Source organism: Apis florea, unplaced genomic scaffold (genome assembly GCF_048593485.1).
Source record: "Apis florea isolate Af1SG1 unplaced genomic scaffold, ASM4859348v1 contig_2492_pilon, whole genome shotgun sequence".
Classification (NCBI taxonomy): Eukaryota; Metazoa; Arthropoda; class Insecta; order Hymenoptera; family Apidae; genus Apis; species Apis florea.
Genome location: NW_028256593.1, coordinates 3,914,599 through 3,939,409, shown reverse-complemented (window position 1 = coordinate 3,939,409; position 24,811 = coordinate 3,914,599). Strand labels below are relative to the sequence as shown.

The window sequence follows — 24,811 nt, the reverse complement described above, 5'->3', positions numbered from 1 at the left end:
AAAGAAAAGAATACTATGATTAAAATTTTTAACAAGTATGAGAGTGACTTGTGAGAGAAAAATGAACAGTCGTGCGATTCTTGTACATTTGTCAATTTATTTTTATTCTTCTTTACAAAATAATGCCGGCTGCCGTAGGACAATGAAACGTAGGAATACACGACGCATATAATTCATGTCAATAATTAATATCGATCGAAAATTAACTCTAACATCTCCATCGTCCTCTTCGTCGTCCGCTATTTGTCATTTCCCTTAGAAAAGTCACGCTTATAAAAAAAAAAAAAAAAAAAAAAAAAGGAAAGGAAAAAAAAAAGAAAAAAAAACGTCTGAATCATCTTAATACATACGTCAAATATAATTATTATATCGTCCTGTGAAGGGAAACTTAAACTATCGTAAAAAGGCCATTTGTTAATTAACGATACATATCGATACTTGTCATCAATCGCATGAGAAGCTTATCACGATAAAACCTATATTTACATACCGAAGATATGGATAGCAGTGGATAGCAAATTTTTATGGAGATTAGATTTGCAAAAAAAAAAAAAAAAAAAAAAGGAAATTAGAACAATGAAACATCGACTTAGACAATTATAAATATTTCTTAACTTATTAACGTAACATATGTAATAATTTTGCAGCTTCGAGCTCGGTTGTAGTATTCGAAGAGAAGTGGAATTAAACAAAAGAGGAATGATGGAAATTTAAGAAGTTAAGAGTAATTTTAACAGATGTGAAAAGAGAAATGAAAAATTGGAATGGAAATATGGTGGGATTATTTGAAACGTTCAGAACAACCCCTTTTTTTTTTTTAACGTATTATGCGCAATATTCGAATCTCGACTTCAATTTTGAAAATTAACCCTCTATAATTATTTTCATCCCCTATCAAATATATTAAATTTTCACTTTATTATATCGTTACAACTGAACTTTTAATTGTTTATATTTCTAAACTTACACGCAAAATGATTTTAATTACAGAGAGTTAATTGTTTGAACAAAATTAGAGAAAACTATTTTTTTCTTCCTTAATATTTTTATTTCCTATCGTAAATTAATTTTTCAATCAAATGTACTATCAAATGTTGACGAGAAAAATGTTGTGAAGAGCAAAAGGGTTGAACTGAATTTCCGTCCCTGGAACACACTAACCTCGATTAATACTGAATAACACCGTTAAACGCGATCGATAGATCTTGATCCTAATAACCTCGGTTCTATCCAAATCTTAACCGTTATGATTAACCATGATGATCATCGAGCTTAATGTTAATCAATAATAATAATAATTTGTGGCGTTTAATAAAACCTCAGTAATTTAACGAGGGTTAAAATTTTCGATCGCTATAATCGATACATTAAGAAGATAATAATTAATATTTAACGGAAAATTTATTATAAACTTATACTAATAATCGTAACGTTAATGAATAATAATAATAATAGTAATAAAATGACGCGAATGTCCCCTGTGTCACTCGTTTTCGCACCCCGCCGTTACCGTTATCGCAATATACGTCAACATCCCCTTATACATATAATATAAATCTAAATATTAATATATATATTTTATATATATATATTTTTATAATATTCATATTTATATATAACATATTCGTCCTAAAACTGCACGTTCACGTGCGATTAAATCTGATTAGCGTTTTTTTTTTTTTTTTTTATACACCACACCCCCCCTCACCCTTCACTTTCCACCCCTCTTCAATTATATTTCTAATTTTCTCTTCTTTTATTTATCTATTTTTTTTTTTTTATCCTTTACTTCGAATTCCATCGACCGTCGAATTATTTTTCTTCGTAATTGAGAAATTGTTTATTTAATCAGAGAGAACGGATTCTACTTCCATTCTCGTGTTGAGAATTGATGAATAATTTAACAAAGCTATAAAAATAATTTCAATCTTGATATGTAATTACTTATTCCTCTTGTTTTAATAGCTTTGTTAAATTATATCACGTTTATATCACTTTGCATTTTCTATATATAAAAGAAAAAATCCATTTTTAATAGTATTCATTAAAAAAGAAAAATGAACGATCATCGAAACTAAAAATAATAATTTTTACTCGTAAATTGCATTTAAACGAGTTCAATTTCTTTTTTTTCGAACAAATTTCAATCGAGATAGATCAATTTCAATTTCAACAAAGATAACAGTTTATACATTTTTTCGTTCGCAAATTTAAACAAAGTTAAACAAATTTAATCCAAAACGAATTTTTATTGTCGAACAGATCGACAGAATTCAAGTATTCGAAGTATTTTCCTTTCGTTTATATTCATTTTTTTTCTTTTTTTCTTTTTTTTTTTTTTTTAAAGCGTGGCAAGTGAACGAGATCGGAGGATAAAAGAAATACTGTTGGATCGAGAAGCATTTTATTCAATGTCCTCCCCTCCATTGCCGCACAGCTCTAGATTTTTTTTCAATTAATTTTACAACGTACTCGACAGTTTGATATATTGATGCTTCGACAACTTCTCCCCCTTTTCTTCTTCTTCTTCTTTTTTTTTTTTTATTCGGTCCCAAACTTTTCACTGTTGAGCTACCCCTGTCGTTTTACGCTCATCTAACCCTTCGACCTCTCTCTCTCTCTCTCTCTCTCTCTCTCCCTCTCTTTCTCTCTCTATCTCTCTCTCCCTCTCTTTCTCACTGTTTTTTCTTTTTTTTTTTTTAGTAACGTGGGCGGTATTCTCTTGAAACGTTAACAAAAGAATTCACACTAAGCCACTTTTCGTCCTTCTCACGATGCCCCCGATCGATCATCGAAGTTTCTTTGAGAATATTATTTTTTAATTGTATTCTGCATACATTTAAAATGTTTTTGATATATTCTTAACATTTGGTTTGAAAATTGTTCGAAGGAAAAGAATTTTTCACAATATTCTAATATTGCCGTTTATAATTTATTCGTGCGGATTATATTAAAATTTTATTTTCGAAGATTTTTCAATAAAATCCATTTTCCAAAAAAAAAAAAATGAAACATATTTGGAAATATATTTGTCGATGTTTAAGAATTAAAACCATTATTGTAAACAGATTTCGTAATACTTGAATAAGTATTTACTTGATCGAATCGAGTTAATTAATTAATTATTCCAGGACGAGAAGTGGCTCGACAAATATTTATACGGTTCCTCTTTTAATCTTTTAATTACACGCTAATAATTCGCGAAACTACGTCGATTTTTAATTCTTAGCGACGATAAAACATTATACAACGTTTCTTATTAATCTTTTTTTTTTTTTCTTTTCTTAATTCTCATATAATATATATGTCTATATGTTCCTGTGTATCATGTGTTTCTCATGTAAGTGTGTATTGGTGTGTATGCACCATGTGAGTATATTCAGCTCTTCGTCTGTGCTGGTTGAATGTAATACTTCCAATAAAAATTGTATAGGTTTATTTCTTTTTCCCTTCTTCCTTTACCTCTAATGCTTGGAATTATTATTTAAGTCATGTATCACAAAAATGAATTTCATTGGAAAATGAAAAAAAAAAAAAAAAATAAAAGTATGAAAATTTATAAAATAATGTATGTTGTACAAATTGTTTGGCAATAGATTTGTTAATATTGTTAATTTTCTATAATAATATTAGCAGTTTGGCATTTGAATATTTATATGGTATATATATACATGTATAACTTTCACAATATGGATTTTTATTACTTCATTTGGTCTCTGCTCCAAATAAATGAAATTATAAATTATTGTTTAATTAACAATGTTTTAAGGATGATCGCAAAATTTTATCATTTTTATTAAATCATTCAGAATTTAAACAAGAACTTTTTTTTTTAAAAATTAAAAATTTTCACTTAATAATTCCAAATAATTGCAAATAATCATCAGTATTAATTATTGAAATGCATCATGGACCGAATAATTATTCCAAGTATCAAATATAGTATGATTTCTCATTTGTGACGTGTGATATTTTTCGGAAAAAACATTTTTTTTTTTTTTTTTTTTCTCGAAGAACATCCAGCATTGACTCTCGTAGCATCGTTAATCTTATATCTACACAATACTGTTGCGAGTATCGAATAATCTTACGTCGACTAATTAGTATCAGCGACGAATTATCCGACGTTACACGATAAATTACGGGCAATTGACTTTTATGTCCCTATATTATAGTGTTCAGACGTACACGTCTCGTAAGAGACGACTTTTTTTTTTTTTCGATATAGAAATAGAACGATCATTCTCTCTTTCTTCGTTCATCATTCACGCTAACAGCTTTCATTTTCTCGGAAAGATACAAGTCTTTATCGAGATTTTTTTTTTTTTTAAAGTTATTTTTCGCTCTCTGTATACACACAGTTGGGTATTTTTTCTACGAAAAAAATGAGAAACTTTTTTTTTTTTTTTAGAAAATTCTCGTGGAACATGCAATTAGAGTGAGAAAATGAACTACGCGCGTTTTCTTTCGAAGCCACGATGCAAAAACGTGATAAAATTGAACATTTCTTAGAGATATCTATTTGTTGAAAAAAAAATTTAATTCAACACAGAGAGAATTTGCAATTTTGAATGAAAGATTGTAGAAATTGCATGACATTTTATACAATTTTTACAATTCCTTGAGTCAATTTATTATATGATACGATAATTTTTAGAAATTCACTCTAACTCATTCCAATCATTCGTTACTTTCTTCATTGTCCTAATTTCTGTGATATAATTTTTTTATATTGCGAAGAAGTTTATGCATCGTAGCGTGGAAGAAAATCGATAGAAAATAGGAAAATTCAGAGGGAAAAATATATCGATACTATTCTATTCTCGCAAAGTGTTGCAAAATTGTGCAATCAGTCGTAATCGATATTTCAAAAACAGTGCATTGTTAAATTTCGGCCAAAATCCAAAAAGTATACTTTTCTAACTCATTAGGAATAATGCAATACAAACACTATAATGCAATAATTAATTAATCCATTCTGTCGTTAAATTAATTCTCTCTTTTAATTATTTCATTATTAGAAAAAAAAAAAAATTAATGTAAGAAATATGTTTCTTTATCTTCAGAAATAAGAAAGGGAAAAAAGATAAGGGAGAGATACTACTTTTTACGATACTAACTTAGCAAGTTAGATTAAGTTAGATTAATTAATTATCACATACTATATCTCTACGATTCTTTAATATTATTAATACACATTTACAAGGAATTATCGTCGAATATTCTCCTATATGTTAAACATTATCTATAATTAGTACTATCATTATTATCATAGTTATCGATTAACGTTAACGACACTAGATTCAATATTACTGTATTTCGCTTAATTATACTCCCCGATTTCACCACGTACAATCAAGTTTTTCATCTTGCAAACGCTTCTCAAAATTTCGAGAATTTCTTCGGTACCACGTTCCTCTTATCACAGATAAGATATATGATAGCATACGTCGCGTTTGCAATCGATCAATTTGTCGAAATTTACCAATGCACTGGACCCTCGATTGAATCGAAGCTTACCCGAAAAAAGAATCGACCAAGACCCCATTTTTCACGCGAAAATCAAATTAATTTCCTTTTCGTTTTTTCGTCGAATATTAAAAAAACATCCGTGAAATGTGTCGAGGAATTGTAGGAAAAATATTTTTAGAATGTTTTTTTTAGGCCTCGTTAAAATCGTGCGAAATTCTGTTTTTCATTTCTTCTTTTGCGATAATTAAATTATTATTGAACAATGAAGAAATTTCTATTTTGTTGTTGTGTTTTGATTTGATTGTTTAACCATCCTGTTTCCATTTGTGAAAAACAAAAATTTATATTATTGAAAATGAAACGCAATTAATCATTACGTGAAACAGAACAATTTTGTAAAATACATTTTCAAATTATTTGTTCGTGTTTGTACATGTGTTCAAATGATTTAGCATAATGGTGTACAGAGGACAGCATCATGCAAAAGATCTTATTAAGAAATAATAGTCATTATTGATTCGTAATTTGATTCCCATTCCATCGTTATTATATATAATTTTTAAATACCAATAAACATATTTTTTCTTCACCATTCTTCGTCATTAATAAATTTTAATTACATTATATTTACATATATTCAAATATTCCAACTAATATTAATTAATATTTAACAAATCAAAAATTATGAATTTAAATACTATACAGTGGAAAGTTTATAATCAAGTAACATAATTACAAACAAGATAAAATTGAACAACATTATTTTAAAACCTGAATAATAATAAATATACGTAAAAAGCTCTTACTAACATAAATAGTAATCGAAATCTTAATTAAAGTGAATTAAAAAAGCCATAAATTCAATGTTGAATAACTTAACAACAAATCATTGCAGAACACTCTAACAAATATAATCAGAAGAAGGAAGCCTCCTCTTTAAAATGCCGTTCGTTTCATCTCGATTCGACTTCTGGTTCCGGAGATATCATCGTTCGAAGAGAATAATATTTTTTTCCGATTGCCGTATCGCTTTCTCACTCCTACACTCGGATCTTTCCCTTGCACTCACTAACTTATAAGAGACTGAGTCACGTGACTGCTAACTCAACAGCGACTCAATGAAACTTGCCGAGTCATTACTACTACTAGTGAGTAGTCACTTCCAGGAAAAAATATAGGTCACGTCGTTGACCTACATTATCATCCGAATTAAAGTTGAAATTTTTAACGATTTATATCTCCGGAACGGATTGAGATATCGTCTTAAAACAAAATGCGTTTTACAGGATGGTATTTCGACTATCTATCGAATACGTTTCGGGGGAAAAATTTTAATTACATCGATGAAATTTTTGTTCTACTTTTGCACGGTTAAATTTTTTAATTATCGACGAAGTTGATTGTGCGAACGTATGGAAATTATTTTCGTGATATGATATTATTCAAATTTTGATAATTGCGTATTTTTTTCTATTGGAACGATGGAAGGTAATTAACTACGAATCATCAATGACACAGCAACAATAAAAATGCTCCAGTGAATATTCACGTGCTGAGAAGGTCGAAGCTTCGAGTGACAGTAACAGCATTAGTAAAAATAGAGGAATTTATGCAAAATGGAATCTGTCTTCAAAAAAATTCTAGTGTGTCAATATTTAATAATAAGTCAATTTTTAAAATATATATCTTATTCGATTTTGTTCGTGCGAAGATTGAAATTTTCGATAGCAAGGTGAAAGGATTGCAAATTTTTCGAAGGTTGATTCCTTTTTGTCATAATAATTATATAAAGTGCCGACAGTAGTAGCGATAGTAGGCCGTTCATAAGTTGACGAAGAGGAGGAAGACGACGATAGGCAGTAGAGTAGTGAAATGGTCGATGATCGGTTTTTGAGCTGGAAGAAAAGTTAGTGGAAACAGAAAAGGCGCGAACACGCTGTTAAGAAAAGTGGAAAGAAAAGCGAAGGGTCTAAAAGTTCAAAGGCTCGAGTGGATAATTCCTCAATTTCATACGAACAATTAAATTATTTGAAAATATATGTGTAAAAAGAATAAGAAATACTTAAAATAAAAAAAGAAAATCAACATATTCACGAATATCTTACTTTTCTTTCTATTAACACATTTAATTTTCTTGTTCTAAAATAAATAATGAAAAAATTATTATTATTATTATTATTCTGATGAAACGACGAAGTCCATGAAGCAGTTTCCCTTCTTTTTCTTCTTCATTTTTATGTCTCGTTTTCTTTTCACGACAGAGTTCATGCTGGAGAATGAAAATTTTCAAAAAATAGAAAAAAAAGGAACGAGATAAATGTATATACATCGAGATTAATTAGTACAAGATAGATATTACAGTATACAGATAGACATAGAGCTACATATATGAGTATATTGAAATTATAAAACACTATTAAGTGAAATCTTTCTTTTATACAACTACCATTAACGATATCGAAATAATAATTAATCAAATTATTAATCACTCTAAGCTATATATACTCACAACTATAAAGTTTTTAACATTGTATGAAACTTAGAATAAGAATTTTCAACTGTAACAAATAATGATAAATTTTAAAAAATTTTATTCTAAATCAGATTTTTCTCAACCGATCTTCGTTTCTCAGTCTTCAAAACCTGTCAATCCGTTTCAATTTCTACGAGACTCGATTATCCACTTTCAATGGATCAAATCGTTTACCAAATCCTTAAATCATTCGTCAATCCTTAAAATAAGTTATAAAATAAAATAATAATGATTACGAAATAAATACTGCACATAATGTGTTAACAACTAGCGATGAAACGTTATCGAGCAAATAAAAAGATACTTAAATGGTGGAATTTGAATAAACACACGTGTTTTCGTTTCCATTCGTAAATATCTTTTTTTTTTTTTTTTTTTTTTTTTTTTTAAAAAGTCTTTCCGCCTTTGGCCATTTGAAAACTTGTACAAACGGACTCGTAACGAATTCGTTTAAAAACGTATGGCCTGTGCCTTCTTTTTTTTTTCTTTTTTACTTTTTTTTTCTCCTTTCTTTTTTGGCATTAAAAAAAAAAAGTTTCAAGGAGTTTCATAAAAATTCAAGACCTGCAAATTGCAAGTTGCTTCGAGGTGAATTCATTCGAAAATGTGGCCTTGTGCTGCTCGATCCCGAAGAAGAATTTTCGGGGGTGGGGGGTTAGAGAGATTCGGATGCAGAACTGAGCAGTGCTTGATTGGATTTGGAAAACGATGAGTTTAGCCTGTTTGAAGACAGAGTTTAGCGAATTTTTTCTCCTCGTTTTTTTTTTCTTTTTTTTTAATTTGTTGTTTGTGCTGCTTTTCGAGTTGTTGGTTTAATTGGATTTCGTTTGAATTTGATACGTTTTGTGATTGGTACCATTGGCTATAAATTAAATCTAAAATTATTTTCTAGGAAAATAAAAATTGTCCATTTTAATTATTCTGTGAGAAAATCTATACGTTTTTTAAAAAATTCGATAGTTTTTCTATTTAAAATATTCCCCGACGTAATTTTTAATTTCAGATAAATTTTTTGATAGCGCAAATACTTTTCTAAGAAGCTTGCTTTGATTTTTGTTTATATTTAAATATTTTGGTCCAAGAATTTTTACCTCCGATCAGAATTATCTCCATTTCCAATAAAGATTTATATGATTTTAAATTTTTTTATTATTTTATTAAATTATATTTATGCAATATTTTTTTAATTCTTCAATATTATTATTACATTTAAATTTATATAATTTAATTCATTAATATTATCGATTAAATTATATTCTTATCCAACTTATCTATTATTATTATTATTACTTAATTACATTGACGCATTAAATGCTCAAGATAATTATTATTCAAATTATTCATACCCTTAAATAATAATAAAAATTGGAACAAGATCTACGATCACGAATTATTATCTTAACATTTACAATTATTACCGATTAAGTATATATTTTTTTTTCTCCAATTTTAAATTAAACTAATGTCTAATTCACTTAACTTCTAACAAATCTATTAACATTCCTTCTTAGCAACACGAACAACATAATGCAATACAATTCCACTTTTTCACTATCTAATTGCCGATAATAAAAATAAGATTGCCCAACTCTGATCTTGAAGATAGACAGAAAAGACAGAGACAGAACAGCGTGTCGTCAAGGTTCTCAAGAAGAAAGATGATATTGTTAGAGAGAAAACGTTAAATGAGAGACGATAAATGAAATAAATTTAAATTGCAAGAGAAAAAAATTCCGATACGTTGTTTCGATGCCATCTTTCTTCGTTCATTCCGTTAAAAAAAACGGAAAAATGCGTATAAATGGAACGTCGCGAATGATTAATTGACCGTTCGTGACGTTCGATCTAAAAAAAAAAAAAAAAAAAAAAAAAAAAAAGAAATTAAAAAAAATTGAAATAGAATTAGCATGGACAATTAGTGAAGTGAAAAGTGATCGAACGTGTAAGAAGCTTCTTTAAAAAACGCCTCTTTAAGTTGAAATGAATATTTGAGGTAAATTTTTTTTTCCTTTTTTTACTGCAAAAAAAATATACATCTCTAGATTAAAAATTATGGGAATTTTTCTTGTTTCGAAAATTCGAGTTTAAAAATTGATTAACTTTCGCAGTTTTTCGCAAAATTTTCCGAATAATCGACGAATACGAATCATTTTTTTATTCTCCAAAATGATAACAATGCAAGAAACGAGGCGAAATTTACAGAAACTCCTCACGCTTCGAATAAAAGTTAAAAAATAGTTCGAGTATAGAAAAAAAAGGAGAAGGTAGTAGCTGGATACACAGAAAGAACACAAAAAACGGACAGGTTTATTTATCTTTTCATTCATTGTTGCTTTTTTTTTTTTTTTTTTTCTTTCTCTTGACAAATCGGCTATATTTTGTATACGTAAATTACCCGCTCGCTAGTAAATCATATTTCCTCATCGTGCATATATATATATATATCTTTATCGCGTTTAATTCTTTTTTGTATTTCTCTCTCTTTTTTTTTTTTTCTTTTTTTCCTTTTATATTCTTTATCATATAAAGACTTTTACTTCCCTTCCTTCACTCGATTACTGAGTTCTCGTTTCATTTTCCAAGACGAGAAAATCACGAATAGGATGATGGGATGGGATGGGGATGAGGGGGGGGGAGGGTGTGTGAATGGAGGGGTGGAAAAAAAAGTGTCGAAACTGAAACTTGCGTAATCACTGACGAAGAACACGGTGTGAATCGAGAATCAAAAATTAAAAATTAAGATATGTCATATTCGTGTATACACAGTCACACGCTGTATATACTGTATCGAGAGGGAAACAGGAAGTGACAGAGAAAAAGAGAGAAAAAAAAAAGAAAACGGTGATTCCTTACAATCGATGATTGTAGCGGTGACAGGAGGAGGGGGAAAAAAACGAACAGGCAAGGGAACACCGAATCAGTTGCCAGAGAAAACCACCCCTTCGCTTGGTCGACCATTCTCACCCCTTTGCCTCCCTCCATCCAATTATCGCTCTCTATATTTCGATATAAATGTTCCCAGGGGTTTACAGATAAGTATTCTTCGAAAGTAATACTCGTTCGAGGCCACTGATGGGGAGGAATTGAACTTGGGGATGGCAAAGGGTTTTTCACGAAAAATTGACTTCTTTGAAAGATTATTTCTTTCTTCCGATTAAAGAGATTATTTTCTCTCTGTTATTCGGCAAAAAATTTTTCTATTTTAATTTAATTTCGATTAAACTTTTTTAGTTTTTATTTAGAAAAACTAATTTAAAGAGATTTTTCGAATTTCCAATATTTGTGGTTGGGGGATCACGTTCTCGAGGTGGCCTAAATTTTTCGTAAACTTTTTTTTTTTTTTTTATTCAGATTGATTACGTAAAAAATTAAGACAACTTCGAGAACGTCGAATTTGAGACTTGATATGAGAATATTTAATTTGCGTACCCGAAGTAAATTCTTTCAACGAAAATATATTAGGGGTGGTTACCACAGACGAAGTTAATAGAGCGCTACTAATAGTAGTAACAGTAGATAGAATACAGATAAAGTATAAGATATAGTTGTAGTAGTAATAATAGCAATAGTTATAGTGATAGATGTAGTAGTAGTAGTAGTAGTAGCAATAGTAGATAGATAGTAGTAACAGTAATCATAGACGATAGATACAGCAATAGTAATAATATGTAGTGGCAATTACAGTAGTAATAATAATAAATATAATAATAATAATAGTCATAGATGATAGATGTAATGATAGTAATAATAGCAATAGAGATAATATAAGTATGAAATTATAGTAGTATTAGTTTTATCATAGTAATAATGATAGATGGTAATAGTAATAGATAGAAGTAGTGATAGTTATAATAATAATCGTAGATGATAGTAGTATGTAGTGTTAATAGCAATAGTGATAGATATAGTGGTAGTTATAGTAATAGTAATAGTTATAAGTGATAGGTGCAATATATAATAGTAATAGATAGTAATAGTAATAGCAATAGATAGTAATAGTAATAGTTACAGTGAATAGTAGTAGTAGTAATAGTAGTGGTAGTTATTGTAGATATAGTGATAGTATAGATAATATAAGTCATAGTCATAAGAATAGTCATACAGCCGCAATAATAATAGTAGTATAATAATCGTAATAGTAAAGACGATATAATAAAAGTAATAGTGATAAGAATAAGAAGTATAAAGATATACGATGCACGTATATTAAGATAGCAAGAGAGTATGAGAGAAACAGAAAGAGAGAGAGAGAGAGAGAGAGAGAGAGAGAGAGAGAGAGAGAGAGAGAGAGGAGAGAGCAGAGAAGGCAGAGAAAAATGAGAAAGACAGAGAAAGTGAGAACAGCGTGATTACAAGAGAAGTTATAAGCAATATAAGATAATACAATAAGTATAGCGAATAATAACGATAATTATAATAATAGAATTAGAAATAGAAGATAGAATTAGAATAGAGAAGAGAAACTCGAAACGGTGAGAGGATATGAGATGTTGGAGACAGAAAATCAAAAAAAGGGAGAAGGGGGGAAATCGTAGCGCCGAAAAAAAATCGAGAAAAAGGAAAGATGAAGTGTGATTGGTGAGCCTACTAACAACTAAAAAATATTCGAGACTTTTTCTTCGAGACCTTTTTTTTTTCATTTTCTTTTTTTTTTTTTTTTCTCTTTTCATTTTGCTTAAGAAGAACTGAACCAATCGAGAACGCTCGATCTTACAAGAAAAAAAAATCGTTTCACGTGTCCGTGTGTACACAGATTTGTGTATTCGTTTACATGTTACGTGTATATGTGTGTGTATTCCTTATCATTTCTTTATTTCATTTTATTTTCTTTTTTTTTCTCTTTTTCGTTTGTAACTAATAATACACTTCTACATTTCGTATTCTTTCTCATTCTTGTTCGCTCAGTAAAAAAAAAAAAAAAAACTAAGCTCGTGCGTCGCATTTAACCGATACAGTCTAATAGTTAGAAAATTAAAAATATTAAAGTAAAAAAAAAAAAAAAAAAAAAAAAAAAAGAGGAAGAAAAAAAACAAAAAAGAAAAATTATATAGTGGCATAAGTAATAGTAATAGTAATAGTAAATAGTAATAGTAGATAGTATATAGTAAATAGTAGTAGAAGATACGAACTAGGGAATAATTAATGACAATGTTAAAAAGTAATTAAATGAGTAATTAGCACTAGAATTAATAATAATAATAATCGTAGATAGATAGATAGATAGATAGTGATATTAATAGTAATAATTATAATAGTAATAAAAACGAATGCGTAACGATTAAAGGGGCGCGGGGGGGGGGGGGGGAGGTGAGGATTAATTAATAGTAGCAACGACAAGTCGTATGGTAGTGTATACGTGTGTTTGTCGGACGATTAAAAAAATAGGCTAAATAGATTAATTATCTTAAAAAAAAAAAAATAATAATAATAAAAAAAAAGAAAAGAAAAGAAAAGAAAAGAAATGAACGTCATTAAGAAGTGAAAAATAAAAATATATATATATATGTATATATATATATATACATATATATATATATATGTGTTCAGAAGCGACGTTGAACGCAACGCATGGATAATACCGGAAGTCAAGAAACCTACGCGACAATATGCACCTTTAGATAAATGGTGGGAAATACTCGCGTCGTTGAACGCGTGAAAGACGTCGAAAAACCGTGACCCGGAAGTGGTTTCGTCATTTCTCACTTTTCCTTCTTTCTTCCTTCAAAAAAACCATAATTTTACATATCTCACAAACGTCAATTTCTATAATAATATTTCTCTCTCTCTCTCTCTCTCTCTCTTTCTCTCTTTGCTCCCTAAATTGTTCAACCTCCAATCGGTATTTCCTATCTCTTCTCCCTTTTTTTTTTCCCTCCCCCCCTCTATAAAAAAATTCGGCAAGCGGCAAGGGAGAGAGCGCTCGAAAGAAAAGTCGTTCCTCCACTTCCGGGTCGCGTAAATCGCGCGCGATTCAAAAAATACTTTCGTATGGGGCGTATTGTTAGTGTTCGTGTCTGTACGTGTGCGGGGATGGCTCCGTTCGGTAATCGAGGTATAAAAATCGTAAATAGTAAATCGTGTATAATAATAATAATAATAATAATAATAATAATAATAATAATAATAATAATAATAATAATAATAATAATAATAAATCGTGTCGTGTCGAAAGAAGACACGTGGAAGAGCGATCGTAAAACGTGTCCCATACACCGTGTCGATTTATTCTATAAATTCGATCGTGATGATATGGGTGTGTGCGTCTCTTGTAGATGGTCAGGTGTAATGTATATACTTATATGTACTTGTGTATCGTGTATTTAAATGCGAAGAAACGTGAAGGTGCGAGCGCAAAAGTGTATAGGTACTTAAATGCTTCGCGGAGATTATCGATCGTCGTCGAACTAATTGTGTTCTAATTAATTAATTATATATATATATATATAGTTCGTATAGTTTCTTTCTTTTTTTTTTTCTTCTTCTTTACTTTAATCTATTATATTGGTTCGATATTTTATCTTCTTGTTGTTTCTCCTTTTTTTTTTTTTTTTTTTTTTGGATTTTAACAGTTTCTTAAGGATTCTAAGTTTTTATTAAAGTTTTTATTGGCTATTAATGCTGGGTAACTCGTTCCTCGAAGTTTCTTCTGAAAGTTTTCTAAGGCTCTGAAAGTCTAAGTTTTAAATATAAAATGATTGTCGTGAGTTGTTCAACCTCGTTAAATATAAATTTCGATTTATATTACTTTTCCTTTTTTTTTCTTTTTTTTTTTTTTTTTTTTTTTTAATAGTTTACGAGTTTGGGAATTTACTCGACTCGAGATGGAAAGTGAATTTTCTTGAGTTTCTTGAGACCCTTCCAGAGATCTTTTCGAAAATTTCGAAAGAAATCAAGATACAGAAATTTGTAACGTGATACGATTTTTTTTTTTTTTTTTTTCATTACTTCTTTAACACGATGAAAAAGAATGGAAGATTAAAAACATTGTTTCCCTTCATGAGTGAAAATCTATATTTAAAAACACTTTACTCGAATATAAATATAAGAGAAATAAAATTTTTCAATTTTTCCACTGTGTCAAACAAAAATGATAAAACAAAAAAAGAAATTATCAACTCGATTAAAAGGCTGAATTTTTATTTTCGGTTTAAAAAAAATCATATTTTTTGTAAAACATAACATCTGGAACGGGTCTACCGGCACTCAGTAATCACTCAAACTTCCATTTCCATATCTGATCGAAAAATTTCAATCCTTCAAATCTCAAAAACGATCCATTGTTTCCGTTTGCAATTTTCGGACGTCTAAAAAAGATAGGTATTCCGCGACCGTTAAAAAATCTACTTCTATGGTGTTTACGGACACCAGAGTTGGATCAGCTCTTAGGAGGGTGGTTTACATTCGAATAAGAAGCTAGAGATACAGGGTTAAAAAGGAATAAAAAAATCGATTTTTCTTAGAGACAAAAAAAAAAAAAAAAAAAAAAAAAAACGACACATTCGATTCGACGACGATCGATCGACGAGAAAACGAGTCTCTGGGTTGCCTCTGCCTCGTCCAGCGGACATCGATCACTAATCATCCCGGGTCTTCTGGGTGACACAACCGATTTCCCCTAACGACAAACTTACTATGAAACAGCTTAACCTTTAAAAGCGCTCGCTCGGACAAATCGCGAATAATCCATCGCGGTATCTTACTACGTGTATATATCTCCGTGTAGAAAAAAGCAAAAATTGATTTGTCTCGCGAGCTGATTGTGACTTGCAACGCAATTCCTGGCCCACGATTCCGATTCCCTTGATCGTCTCTCTCGTGATACTTTTGATAACAATTCTAGCAAAATTCTGTTTCGAACGAAAAAAGATTTTCAATCGATATTTTACTCGATATATTTCTCTTCCTTATTAAATCACTTTTCTCTTCTCACTAAGCAAGGATTAGAAGTTCTTCCGATCGAATTAGAAATAATTAATTCCTTCATTTTTTAATGTCATTTTTATATTTTTGATTTTGATCGTGATTCTTATTTTTCTTCACTTTCTTTGGAAAGGATGCAGTTTGTTCCGTTCATTTGTCACTTTTCTTGCAAACGGAAATTCGTATTATCGTATAAAGATTATATCTTCCACGTGAAAAAGAAAAAAAAAAATCTCTTACACGATCTATTCTATTTCTTCCCTTCTATTCTTTCATTTTGATAAAACTTTTAAACACGTGAAGAGGATATATTCCATACATCTCCACACTTTTTGTCCTTTTTTTTTTCTTTTTTTCTTTTTTTTTTTTTTAATATATATATAAAACGCATTCTATTATTAGCTTAACATTTCGCTATATTCGCTCATTTCCATTCAGAAAAATTCTTCTTCTTATTGACTTGAGGTCTGATCGCACAATACTATTTTCCATTCTCAATTGACAATTGTAGAAAGATTGGAAGAACTTCTAAGAAAATAAGAAAAGGGTCAAATTCAAAAGAGAAACTCTCACAGAAAGGAACGTAAAAAAGTGGCGCAACGAAAGAGAATTCCCACTTTCCTATAAAGTGACGTTGAGAAAGGCGAGAAGAATGTTGTTCGAAGAAGGAAAAAGAAGTAGAAATAGATAGTGAACTCGAAAAAATCCTAGCAGATACTTGAAATAACAATTTTCTCAAGAATAGTAGCAGCTTTTTCCAACGACTCAGGGATACCCTTTTTTCTTTTTTTTTTTTATTCCTTTATTTTTTTTTTTTTTTTTCCTTTCCACTCTTGCTTTTCCTTTCTATCTTTCCTTCTTTTTTTTTTTTTTTCCTTATCCTCTTTTGTTTCCTCCCCTCGAGAATTATCAATACAGAGAGTCGAGTGATTGTCGAGTTCAACTATACGTAATAGTACTCGTTAAGATCTGGAGGCTTAATTAGAAAGGGGTAGGGGATAAGGGGACTACTACACGATAGTCTAACACGCTACGTCGTGTGTGAACGTTTAAATGTAAAATGTTTATGCACGTGTATGCGTATCTTGTTTCCTTGTATCTTGTCACCTGTGTCATATGTTGTGTCACGTTTTTGTTTTTTTATTCTTTTTAAATCTTTCACCTTTTTTGTTTCGTCCACTTAACAGCTAATCTTAGATAATTCTTTAATGCTCTGTGTCTCACGACTGAACGCTCCTCTCCCAAAGCAAGGATCATCGAGATCGTTACTTTCTCTCTATTTTCTTTTTTTTTTTTTTCATTTTTTTTTTTTCTATTCTTTTTTCTTTTTTTTTTTTTTTTTCGAAATTCGATGGGGTCGTCGAGAAAACTCTTCGCGTTTAATTAATTAGGCTCAGTTTCCGCTTTCTCTTCCCTACAGTTGTGTGCTTACTTTTATATATACCCTTCTCTCTCTCTTTTTTTTTTCGTTTTCCTATTTTTTTTCCTTTTTCTTTTTCGTCGCGTTTTGGCAATTATTGTTCGACGTTACGGTCGTAACGACCAATTAACGATAGACCGGATAGAAGTTCGGTTAACCGATGTTTGTCGGAAAACCGATATTCTATCAAACGTTTCTTCCCTTTTTAACGTCAATTACAGCGACCGTGGAAGAGAAAAGCAGGCAAGAAGATTACAGAATCACTCAACAGGCACACCAAGTCGCTATCCTGATCGAAATCTAATTCGAGGCATCACTATACCTCTTGGAAAACGAACGAAAAAAAAAAAAAAAAAAAAAGAAAAAAAAGAAAACAAAAGAGAAAACGTTGGATCGATACCCAAAGCACGATGCGTGTCTTTTCGAAGGAAAAGCACAATGATATGTTGTCGACAGAGAAATTTTTTTTTTAAAAATCATAGAAGTGGAGAAGAGACGCAGAAGAAGATCACTCACATTTGAGATAGACATACTTTCGAATCGGTCCAACGATCTCTTCAACGATTCTCTATTTCTTCTTGCTAAATTGGTTATTTATATATATATATATATAGTGATCCTCTTTTCATCGTCATTTAATTTAATTCGTGTAACAGCCATCGTGGAGAAAAGCTTGCTCGAATAGCAGTGAAATATCGTCCCTTTCTTCCCCTATCATTCTCTCCTTCTTCTCTTTTTTTTTTTTCTTTTTCTTTTTCGTTTTTGTTCAATTGTGGGCGAAGAAGAATAATCGAATAAACAGCTGGTTCCCTTGAATTGTGGTGTGAACGACGCCTAAGGCCCCGATTAGGCATACAAACCACCGGCATATCTACGTTAAAGTCCTGAACTTTCAACAGGAGGATTACACGCATACAATATTATCATCATACTTATATCTCTCGGATATTCCCTGGATTGTGCTCATTCGCTCGCTTCCATTCACTCTGTCTCTCTCGTGTTCACGAGTTCTCTATCTCTCTTTCTCTTTCGTTCTTTTTTTCGGTTCGTCGTGCTCAGATCATCGTGTCTCTAATTTTATATAATTTATATATATATATATGTATATGTACCGCGTGTGTCACGACAGATTCGTAATAGATTAATCTTTTTTTTTTTTTTTTTCTTCTTCTCTCTGCTCTAGCTCTCGATTACCATAAACCGTTAACGTCGATAATCCTAAGTCCTTATCAGTTATTAATAAAATATAGATTATTGGGATGTAGCCGCTGCGCACTTTTGGACACACCTGTTACATTGCGATATATCAAATATATATATATATTATGTATTATATTGAAGTTTGCTTGATTGAGTGTGTTTCAGTGTGTTTGGGGATGTCTGAAGATGTAATGCAGGGTGTATAACATAGTGTGCGATGGTTTGTCCGTGTTTGCGTGGGTGTTTGCAAATTATGTGAAAGTACAGATACCACGTGTTGCCGGGAGAAAGTCTTTTAATGGGGATAAAAGGAATGATGCCCTTGCTCATATTTGCTCGCCCCCTAAACGCAATTCTATAAGATCTTATTTGTAAGTAAGTGTTTGTTCAGACTTTTTGGCCCAATACGTATATATGCCTATTTTTATGATTGTATTTGGTCTGTGAGAAGTTAACCAATGAAACCCGCATTTCCATTTTCAAAGGCCCTCCTCCGAGCAATACGTAGCATCTCTTGTCTCTTGTTTAATTATTTACTCCTAATAACCTCTGTAGACACTAAGCCTTGTCTACTGCGTGGCTCGAACCAGACCCCGAATTTCCTTGGTCCGCACAGGTTTTTGGTTTTTAACAGGTTTTTTTTTTTTTTTCAACGCTTTTAACATTGGGAGTTTCACTTAAAATTTTGGATCACCTTGGGTCCCCTTCTCATTGATCGCGGTTTCTGCAGGTTGCTTAATTGTGATTCTTGTTAGATGTTGCTCTTCGAGAATGACACTCTGAGGTGATTGGACTCGCTTAACTGGTAATTGTGCATTTTCTGCAATAGATGAACAATTTTTGTTAGTGAGGTAGAGAAGAAAGATTGAGTAAAGAAGTGATTTTGAATCAAGGATACCCTTGAGACTGTTAATCTAACAAAAGCGTTTCTTCTTAATTTTATCAATTTCTTAAATTTTAATTTTAGATATGGTGGACGAGTAAATTAGTCTGTTGAGTTGTTTCATAGATAGAAGATCAAACGATTGTGTATGTGTGAATTATGACACGAAAAAGAATATATATTTTTTAAAAAATAAATTACATACGAACCGAATAATAAAAGTTATATTTGAATTTTATTTCCGTATTTAATTTTAATTCCCCTAAAAATATATATTATTTTGTTACGCGGAAAATAATTATTATTCCGTTTTATTATAAAAAAAAAATATATCTCTTTAACATTATTTGCAATAATAATATTCCAGAATTACATATTTTTATATATACTTCAGTATCAATTTTTTTAATCCGAATATTTTCATCATATTTTTTATCATTCTCGTTGAATCATCCATATTTATATTTCCAAGCGAGTGACAATGATAATAATAATAATAATTCATTACCTTTACAATATGTTTTTGATTTGATTGCACAATGAAAAGATATTCAATAATCCCTCATGATAATATTCATATTTAATGTACAAAAGATTAATTATCTTGGTTGGAACGAAACTAGAAACAGGGACGAATGAATCGTGGGAAATGATGAACAATGATTATTTTATGACGAGTAAAACGATTTAATTTCGCGCAGGCGTAATGCAGATTTGTTATTTATAATTCCGTTCAATTGTATCAAAGGCAAACAATGCCAGGCGCCAATGACTAAACTAATTACGCCTCTCTGATGAATTTTCACATGGTAAATAATAAACGCGTTATAAATTCACCTTAGCCTCGTCAACGCTGGTTCAGCACGAAACAAAGCGGGAATTACAAATACAATTCGAATGAATCGAGCGTTGAATCGATCAACTTTTATGTAATTTCGAATTTAGGTTATTACCAATATATGATAACAATCCTTGGAAATTTCAAAATAAGGAGAAGAAAGATCAAGTGTATTTAAAAAAAAAAATAATAATAATAATAATAATAATATAACAGAAAAATTAAATTATATTAGGAAGGACACTTACGATCAAAGCAGCTACGGCATCGTCCATGCTTGGCATCTGTATAAGCGCCATCTTTCTGTCTTTCGGGAAGAACTTGAATGCCTTCACGGTGAAGCCATTTTTGGTGAATGCATCCCTGATCTCCTCTTCGGTTACAGTTGTACTGAAAACATGAAATATATTTCAATACCTCGGGTATTAATTGGATAAAACTTACTTCGATATTATTATTGGAAATAATTACGGAAAATTAAAGAAGATAAAATTTGCTTACGGAATATTTGATAAATGCAGAGTGGAACTTGGTGGATAAATGTTCTGATAATTCTTGGAGCCTGGTTTCTTGAACCGATGAAGAGGACTATTGGTGTAATCTTTCGTCAATCCAGCGTCTGGTTGGCCCTCTTTCGGTAACTGAACCGTCTGATGCTTGCTGAGCATTACCTTGATCTGCTTGCCAAATACTCGCAATTTGTCCATGTGCGTCAGTGCTAGGATTTAAAATTCAATAAAATTATCGAAACATTTCTTAACGATCGCAACAAATTTTTCTATAAATTTTTTATACAATAAATAACATGGAACCGTTGATATCGATCAAAATATCCATTTAACAATCCATTTAACAAAAAAGATTTTTTTTAAACTTTTAAACTTGAATCGTTCGAAAAAGTTTGACAATCTTTTCGTAAAATTGGATTATGAATCGATCATTAATTCATATTTGCGAAATATCTTGCAGATCGTCAATGAGAGAAATTGGAAAAAAAAAAAGAAAAAAAGAAAAAACTCTATTTCAAGAAAAAAGTGCAAATTAAATGAAAAAAGACAATTACCTAAGTGCGCCTGATGCGGTTCGGCCATCTGAATCAGTGCCGAGTCCTTCTTGTTGTAGAGAATCTTCACACGCTGTACATCCCCGTAAACGCCTACATGCACAACACGCAACACATCATTTTAATCAGCCCCTCATCATTAATAATCGCGGGCGTCTAAAGATTATCGAGTCGAAGAAACAGGACAATAATAAGAATAATAATAATAGTAATAATAACAATAATAATAGTAATAACAACAACAACAACAACAACAACAACAATAATAATAATAATATTAATAATAATGACAATAATAGTAAAATAATAATAATAATAATAAAATAATAATAATATTAATATATAATAGTAAAAATAATAATAATAATAGTAATAGTAGTAGTAATAGTAGTAGTAGTAGTAGTACTGATAATAATAAAAATAAAAATAAAAATAAAAATAAAATAATAATAATAATAATAATAATAACAACAATAATAATAATGATGGTGATAATAATGATAATGATAATAATAATAATAATAATAATAATAGTAATAATAATAATAACAACAATAACAATAATAATAACAATAATAAACGATGATAATAATCGATCGAGATCGGGGTACGATCGGACTAAGATCTGGGACATGCAAATAGGCAATCGGTTCAGCCAATCAATCATACATATATACATGTCGTTAAATTTCATGAGATATTAAAATCGATTAATTATATATTCGATCGAATATAATTTAAATGTGAACTTTATTATTGATAACATTTTATCGGATAAAATTGATTTACGAATCGTTGAATTAAATTTTCTTTAATAAGTTGTTATTATTATTACTACTGGATAAAATTTATTTCATTATTTGCAAGAGAAAATATTATTGTTTCTTTTTTTGATATATTTCTTTGCAATTGACGTAAAATTTTTCGAGGATAGAAAATGGCTGAACCGTTTGACCCGCGAAAAGTGAGTCTCCTATGGATATATTACGATAAAATAAGCGAAAGCTTATGTAATATTAAGGTGTCTGGAACTGATATTAATAAAATATTAATGAAACAATTTAGAAGAGATGCTTGGAAATAGAGAACATGAAAAAAACGGTGTCGGCCGATGATTAAGAATCGAACAATGATTATGGGCATGGGGGTGAATTCGATGAATGAGAATAAGAACAGTTATAGCGTAATTAAAAATATAAAATAATAAAAAATCATAGAATTAAGAATCGTAAGAGACGATAAAAATAAATAAATAATAAAACAAGAAATTCACAGAGGTGAGTAAAAATAAAAATTTAAAGTAAATATAAAACAATAAATAATAAAGGGGAAAGAAAAAAAAATAAATAAAAAATCATAAGTACACGTGACGAGGAGAGTGATTAATGATTTATAAATCTTCCACAAAAAACATTCTTTCAAAAAGAAGAAGAAAAGGGAAAAAAAAAAAAAAGAAAAATCAAAAAATTAATAGAACAATCATGACGAACGATCGATGATACAAACTACTATACATATCGATTTTTACACTATATTCTGTTCGTGTTTTCATGTATCATATAGGTAATAAAGTTTGAAAACAAAAGAAATATGAAAAAAGTAAAAAAATTAATTATTCGATCTCTTTTTTTTTTTTTTTTTTTTTTTTTTTCACTCTCCAAAAATGCTCACAGTCACTATTGATCTATGTAAAAACATGTGTCTAAGAAATGTGTCTCTGAAGTGTAGTTGAAGTGTATTTGTGCATGTACTGTGTCAGTGTATCCCGCGCGTGTAAATATAATAATTAATAATGTAATATAATTAATAATATAAATGTGGAGACGTACCAAACAGGGTAAAGAGAGCGTCAGGCGTGACCATCTACACAGAGAACAGACAGAGTCCAGTCAGTAGTCAGCGAGTATAATAGGATTCAAATGTATAGTGTTGGCACGCGCACAAGTTTCACAGGCCTCATCTATACGGCCTTGTTTTCAAACTTTACGAATATTCCAGACTATTTGCTGACTTTGTATAACAAATTATTGATAAAACTGTGTCACTATGATGAATTTGGGTATCTTAAAAAGATAAAAAAAAAAAAAAAATAATAATAATAATAATTAAACAAAAATTTGGAAGAAGAAGCTTCGTTTTTGAATTTTTTAAAATTATGTAAAATGATTTTTTTATTGAATTTAATTTTTGCCTAGTTTTTATAGATTTTATTCTAATTGATTTCTATTACAATTACATATTTTGTTTAATTCAGATCAAATAATTATATTAATCATTAAATAAATTCGTTTCGTTGCTTAAAATCGATTTTTACTTTAATCTAAATTCGAATTATATCGATTCAAAGATATTATAATTCTTATCTAAAAAAAAAATTCAAGCTTTGTTGTACAAAAAAATAATTCTTTTCTTCGATTTCAAAAGAAGATAAAGTTAAAAATAATTATTTATTTATATTTCCATTACAAATGTATATAAAACGAAAATTTCCAAAAATAAAAAAGAGAAAAATTGTTCAAAAATAGGGATCACAGTGACCATAGTTTGTATTAAAAGAAAGAAAGAAAAAAAAAAAAAAAAAAAAAAAAAAACCATAAATCAAAGTCAGCGAAAGGGCTGGAATTTCTTCTTCCAATAAAATTTCCTGCGGCCGCGATCGAGAAAGGAGAGAACAGGAGAGAACAGAGAGAGAGACAGAGAGACTTAGAGAAGCAGAGAAAAGAGCGGGACCTTCTCGTCAATATGAATCCCTCGCGGTTCTAATCGTTCCTCGATACACGTGATTTCACTCGAGGGGTTAAAAAAAATAAAAAAAAAAAAAAATAAAAAAATGAACCAAATAAATAAAAAAAATGAAAAAAAAAAACATTTAAAAGAAGAAATATCGTAACAATATGTATATAGATATATTACACCCTTTCTACAAAAGTGAAACGATTCAAAAAAAAAAAAAAAAAAAAAAAACGAAGAAATATTTTGAGATTATAAAAATTAAAAATTATCTCCGTTTCTCACAATTTTGTCACTTTCGAAGCTAGGGTGAGATACAAATATATATATATATATATATATATATATATGTGTAAGAGAGAGAAGGGAATAGAGATAATAAAAAAAACACTTGATCGTTTGCTCGCCAGAGGAAAAAGACACTTGGTTGGAAGCTTGTGCGCGCGGCGCAACGATAGTAGTACACATAGTTATAGTACAGTAGTGACAATAGTTGCAGCTGCGAAGTGTGACGTCAACACACAGTTTCTTTGTGAGGCGCCTTTCGTTTCCAACGAGGATTTATTTTTAATAAGACATAATAATAATAATAATAATAATAATAGTATACTACAAACACTAGTATAAGTTGAGAGAATAAAATTTGAAAAAAATAATATTCAAAATGAAAGTAAAACGTAGCGTAAAAGTAGCAGAATTTTATTGAAGGCGTAACATAAGAAAAGGCTTATTTTGTGAAATGAGATTTATGA

The 24,811-nt window shown here is 29.9% G+C and overlaps 1 protein-coding gene across 15 annotated transcripts in view; it reads right to left on the bottom strand.

The window, feature by feature from the left end:
- Positions 1–77: 77 nt before the first annotated feature.
- Positions 78–24,811, bottom strand: part of heph (polypyrimidine tract-binding protein 1 heph) — a 455,618-nt gene continuing 430,884 nt past the window's right edge. For all 15 annotated transcript variants that reach the window (XM_031916317.2, XM_086906233.1, XM_086906236.1 and 12 more), the window contains 5 exons: positions 23,159–23,192; positions 21,330–21,422; positions 20,768–20,984; positions 20,515–20,656; positions 78–19,365 (listed from right to left, as the gene is read on the bottom strand). In XM_031916317.2, the coding sequence (XP_031772177.1) occupies positions 19,297–19,365; positions 20,515–20,656; positions 20,768–20,984; positions 21,330–21,422; positions 23,159–23,192 (555 nt within the window). In that variant the 3' untranslated portion in view covers positions 78–19,296. The remainder of the gene's footprint in view (positions 19,366–20,514; positions 20,657–20,767; positions 20,985–21,329; positions 21,423–23,158; positions 23,193–24,811) is intronic.